The 6,045-nt window shown below is 44.3% G+C and overlaps 1 protein-coding gene across 1 annotated transcript; it reads left to right on the top strand.

The window, feature by feature from the left end:
- The first annotated feature begins 2,553 nt into the window (after positions 1-2,553).
- FGF6 (fibroblast growth factor 6) lies at positions 2,554-6,045 on the top strand. The gene is made up of 3 exons (XM_064730676.1): positions 2,554-2,893; positions 3,795-3,898; positions 5,869-6,045. The coding sequence occupies exons 1-3, from the start codon at positions 2,554-2,556 to the stop codon at positions 6,043-6,045; spliced, it is 621 nt and encodes a 206-aa protein (XP_064586746.1).

The following is a 6,045-nucleotide window of genomic DNA, read 5'->3' as shown; positions in this document are numbered from 1 at the left end:
AAACTGCTGGATCAAGGCTGTCTCCTGGGTCACCACAGCCCTCAGCAGCCACTTTCCAGCTGGACTGACTAAAATACAAACCAATGCATCCCATAGACATGTCAGAAATTATCTTTGTTTGTTTTGTGTCCGACTATTTGTTTTTACTTCTAGGATCAAGGGTACTGGGATGAGACATGGTGAATCCTACAAAGTGTTCCTTTAACTTGGGCCATCAGGACACCTTAGGGGGAATCCACAGGGGCAGATGTGCCAGTAAAAGTTAGAGGAGTTCAATTAGCCCATGGTTTATCTTTGCTCTGATGAATGAGACATAAAGATGCAAAGGTGATTAAAGCTGAGGATGGAAATCCAGCTCTGCACCCATTACACTTGAAAAGTTCTCTAGGGGAGGAAATAAACAGGAAAGAAAATACTACAATGCATGTTTTTACAGGCAGTGATGGCTCTGAGACCAGGCAGTGTTGGCAGGAGTCACATGCATTGGGAATGGGCAGGTTTCAGACTGCAGCATAAGAAAAACTGGAAAATCAGTGCCCCATGCTTGGAACAGGGACCCTGGGCTTTGTTTCCCAGTGATGCTGGCCTCTCATGAAGACTGCAGCTATGATAAGAGGGTGTAAAATACTAGTATTATTTCTTCCTAAAAATGATATATGCACTTTATATAGATGAAAAAATCATCAGATAAAGTAGAAAGCAGAAGAGAAAAGGATCTGAAGATATTCTTTCTCAGCAAAAGATATCCTTCCTTTGGCCACTGCCCCAAGCCTGCCAGAGTTCAGGGAGTGTTTGGACAAGGCTCTCAGGCACAGGGTGGGATTGCTGGGGTGTCCTGTGCAGAGCCAGGCATTAGACTTGCACGATCCTAGTGGGTCCATTCTAGCTCAGGTTATTCTGTGATTCTGTGATAGTCAAGTTCAGCTTCAGCAAAGGCACAGAGACCTTGAAATCTCACCTGGCACAAGCCAGGGCCTAGCCTTATGGTTCCCAATTATTTTATAGCTGAGCCTGTCTCCTGAGAGCAATCAATATTCACATACATCACTGACTCTAGCTGATCTCCTGCCTCAAGGCTGCCAGGGGCTCCCCTTCACCTCACAGGGCTCCTGCTGGGGAGTCTGCAGTGTCCCAGGCCTTGTATTACACCTCTGCTGCTTAATGTGAAACTGTCACACTGGGAGTGCTCAGTTTAATTAGGCTTCCTGGTACTCCCCTCATTAGCAGGCTTCTCAAATGACACAGAAGATGCAAGGCCTGTGCTATGAGAAGCTGACAGACATATTGACAAAAGTATTTGTATAAATCTCTGTATAAACCGTTTCCCTCTGTCTTATGTCTTGATAACTTCTGTGAAACTAATTAAGATAAAAGTCTGATCTGTCCAACTCCAAAGGAGCTGAAACAGCTACAGTGGAAAATGAGGGGAAACAACACAGTCTGAGCAGGAGAGGCAAATTAAGATGGTCATTAATTATAAAAATAGTGAGTATTTGAGCTTGAGGAAAGGAGACAGTGAAACACTGGTAAACTGTGGCCATCTCACTTTTCCCTCATCTTTAACACATCACTTAAATCCTTGTCTTGCTCCTACAAATACTATTGCCCCCCTGCAGGAGGCACACACCCTCCCCAGGTAAATGTGATCACCTGGAAGTAAATGTGATCATCTGGAAGTCACCTCAGTGAAAAACAGGAAGACCTAATGTTCCCATCTATGTGTCGCTGCAAGATCAATGCTCCAGCCTGTGTTTCCTGCTCAGCAGAATTCCCACTGGGATAAAACCTGCAGGAGCTGGGGCTTCTGTCCCTGCTGCATGGCTTACCTCTCCTTTAGCCAGCCAGGAACACTCCCTGCAGAGGCACAGACAGAGGTTAGCACGTGGGTCGCTCACTAAGAGGTGCCTTGGCTTTGCAGGGGGTGCACAAAAAGAGCTGTGGCCACCTCAAGCCGATTGTCCCCGAGTATCGAGGTGCCCCGACAAGCACCCGCCGATCGTGCCACCAAGGAAGTGGCTGCAAACCTCTCATTGCTCACTGATGAGGTCCAGAACTGTTTTTACACCTTCCTCTCTAAATAAGGAAGCTGCCTGTGAGGCCTCTGATTCCCTGACCAATTTGACTCCTTTGCTTCCCACAGCCAATGAAATCCCACTCCTGCCTCCAGTCTTGGCTGACAGCACTCCAAGCTCAGCAGGCCGGGAGGACGCAGGTTTGAGTTACAGCCCTGGCAGCCTCACCTTGGGCAGGCTGTTGATGTCAGAGTGATGATGTGGGCAGGGACAGCCCCTGCACTATAAAGATGGCTCAATCAAATATAACGGAGGCTGCCCAGCGGGAAGCAGGATCTACAAACCATGGTCCCCACCAGTTGCAGTCCTGCTGGCCTGTCTCTGCTCCCAACCCAACTGCTGTCGGGCTTTAGTTTCAGGTCAGCAAGCTCTATTTGCTTTCCAAAAATAAGCCTCTGCCACCATGCTGAAGGGAGAAAAACAAGAAGGGCGGTATTTTTAGGGCCATTAATTCTGACCACGTGCCCAGGAGGTGAACGGGATGGCCACGGCACAAAGACCTCTCATCACTATGTCCTGCGACGCCGGCGCTCACCGGACGCTGCCCGCCTTCCTTCTCCTGGGCCTGCTGGCCGGGATTGCCGCCACACACCCAGCTGTAAGCAGAACTAATGGCACATTGCTGGAGAGAGGATGGCAATCTCTGCTGTCCAGGTCCATGGCTGGGATGTCAGGGGAGAAGGCAGATGTGAACTGGGAGAGTGACTATTTGCTAGGAATCAAGAGGCAGCGGAGGCTTTACTGCAACGTGGGCATCGGGTTTCACCTTCAAATCCTCCCAGACGGAAGGATAAGCGGAGTTCACAATGAAAACCAATACAGTGAGTTGCATCCAGAAATGAAATAGAATAGATGTCACTTAATTGCTTGTGAACTCTAGTAATTACCCTTCACAGAGTGCAAATGTTGTGAGTTGATATTATTAATCTGTGCTACATCTGTTGCCTTTTAAAGTCCCTGGGATCAATAAACATGAAAACCCTTTGGGCTGAAACGTGGCACAAAATGCTTAGACGAATTTAGATAGAATTTATTTTTACCTGCTTTGCTGCACAGATGAGAAAAGACAAACCAGGTCAAAAACTGACCCTCTGCTGCATTTTCTTGCTCCTCACCTTCTCATTTGCCTTTTGAATCTGGGAGGTTTTTGCTGAGTCCAAAGCATGATTCTTGAATCCCAGCTGACCAGTATTTTTGGGACACTCAATGTGTCCCATGGAAGGGGTTTGCTGGTCCTGGTTTGTTCATTCTTGTGGGTGCTGTTCTGTTACCCTAAGAATTAAGGAAAGCATTAGTCATGTGGATTTGAATTTCCTGTAGAGGGCAGTTGCTGAAATCTTTTGCAGCAATATCATGTGGGACTTCAAAATGCAAGCCACACTTCTTTAAGGCTCAGCAAAAAACCTTTTGTAAGTATAGCATATTACATTAAAATTATTTTCTTATTGAAAAGGTCCAGAGGTAGACAGATCAAAAGAGTTTGATAGAGCAAAAGGCTTATACAGAATGTAACCACAGTTCTAGAATAATTATTTTCAAATCCTGTGACATTTAGAAAAACACAAGATCTCTGTGCATATTTATTTTGCTGCATTAGGGAGTTAATTCTTATAAAGAATATATTACAAGTTTGTTAGGGTTTAAAAAAATATATATCTGAATTCCCCTTCCATTAGTTCTAGATTCTGTGATAACACTCCGATTAAACTTCATGTTTTTCAGGTCTCTTTGAAATATCCACTGTAGAAAGAGGTGTTGTAAGTCTGCTTGGTGTGAAAAGTGCTCTCTTCATTGCAATGAACAGCAAAGGCAGGTTGTATGGGACGGTAAGTACAAGTGCAAGTAGCTTTTCACAGTTTATACAAAAAGGTTTTGAAGTGGTTTGGTTCAGTTTAGTGTTTTGCTTTGTTTGTTTGGGTTTAGTTTGTTTTGGTTTTGTTTGTTTCAATCTTTTCCTTATGGAAATCTCTGATTACAAGCAGAGAAAATAGCCCTCCTGTTAGAGGGAGCCTGCCCAGCCTGCTGTCATCAGTGCTATTTAATGCAAAAAGCAGCATGGCTGTTACAGGGCTGGGATTTTAAAGCTTTAAGACTGTACAGGGGACACCTTAGGAAAATGAACGTATTCTGCAAATAGTACAGATTAATTAGATGGCTTCTTCCAAGGTCACAGAGCTGCAAACACATGGTAGCAAAGCGGAGCCCCATTGATTCCATCCTGCATTGCATTGTGTGTAGGAGAGGCACAATTATAGCTATTTCCAAAAGCTACCCTTAGTAAAGTAATGACCACATGCTCCTTCCTACCAAAAACAGCCACACCATCAAGAATAAATAGGAAGTCTACCCTACAAGGCCAACATGTGTGGCTGGGGTTATTTTAATGATCAGTTTTGTGAGATCAGTTGCAAAGGGTGAGAAAATAATAATAACTATTAACAATGGTATGCAAATCGTACTGAAACACCATCCTCCTCATCTAGATGATTTGCTATCTAAATGCAGTTTAACCTCTGAGATGTGAGCAACACATCTCCAGTGTCAATATCCAGCAGAAAAAGTGCTTCTTAGGAGGTGCATTTGAAAGAGGCTGGCCCTGGGCACTAGGCAAAATCAGCTCATCTCAAAGTAATGATGCCATTCATTGTAGCAATCTCTTTTGTCAAGGAACAGCAGAGTCCTTTCCTTTGGGAGAGCTGTAATTTCAACAAAGCATTGCAGTGGTTTAAAATAATGCCAAATGCTGTGAGGGACCTGTGACCATCACTAACCTGATTCCTTCTCACACTCATAATGACAGTAGAACACCTTAAGGTCCCACTTCAGGAATATTCCTTCAATCACAAGTGATCATAAGCACCCGAAAAGTGCCACAAGTCCAACTGCTTTACCTTAGCTGGGTCTTTCTAAAAAAGCACAGGGTCCAGCTTCAGAAATCCCTTAGATTTTTTTCCCTCCACTTTCAATACAGTTTTTTTTATTTTCAAATACACTTTCAAAAACTTTAAGAGATGTGCATTTTCCCTGCACAGCACAATGCCTTAAGTCAAACTCTTACAGGCTTTGGATGGTGTTATCACACAGATGCCCAGATAGAACTGCATTGGTTGGCATCTCATGTGCCAGACATTTGAAGTCAGAGAATTATTCTGCTTTCTCTTTCAATTTCCTCTGCATTTATCTCCTGCTTGTCCTCTTGCACCTCCTCTCCCAGATAACTCCCTCCTTAGATTTTCATGTTTTGACATGGAGGATATTAAAACTGTTTTCCCAGATTAGAACCAGCTGCATAGTTAAATATCACTAATGGTTTAAGAAAGAAAGTATTTCTTGCAAATCAAATCTCTTATTAAAGCAAGCAGTTGTCCCTGGACATTGCTGTTTGGAAAAGCTCTGAAGGTTTCAACAGCCAGCATATAATTTTTTATAAATGATGGAACTTCTGGCAAAGGGGAGGTCTTAAATAAAGCTGTTGTTTGGGCAAGAGGGTGTCATGCTGACAGAAATTATTACTTGCAAATAAAACGAAGAAATCCATGATTTATAATGAATTAACTCGATCTGCCACAGGAAATACACAGTCCATTATCTGGACAGGTGGCATCTGAGTTCATCTGACACCAAATTAGCACCGAGGAGGGAGATTTATTGTTGGCCGCAGTGGCTGCGGCACCACCTGTCGCACGCTGCAATGAGCCCTGGTGTAAAAACGCGAGGGAGAAAAATGACCTGGGCCTTGGTGGAAAATTGATTGTACCTGATTTGAATCCCTACCCCTCCCCTTGTTATTCCTTAGGCTGTTTTCCAAGATGAGTGCAAGTTCAAGGAAACCTTGCTGCCCAATAACTACAACGCATACGAATCCAAGGTTCACCGCGGCGCTTACATAGCCCTGAGCAAACACGGCAGGGTGAAGAGAGGGAACAAGGTTTCTCCTGCCATGACAGTGACCCACTTCCTACCAAGAATATGA

The sequence above is a fragment of the Zonotrichia leucophrys genome, chromosome 1A, assembly GCF_028769735.1.
Source record: "Zonotrichia leucophrys gambelii isolate GWCS_2022_RI chromosome 1A, RI_Zleu_2.0, whole genome shotgun sequence".
In the NCBI taxonomy this organism is placed as follows: domain Eukaryota; kingdom Metazoa; phylum Chordata; class Aves; order Passeriformes; family Passerellidae; genus Zonotrichia; species Zonotrichia leucophrys.
Note: the sequence above shows the minus strand (reverse complement) of the source record. Positions and strands in the feature narration are given on the sequence as shown.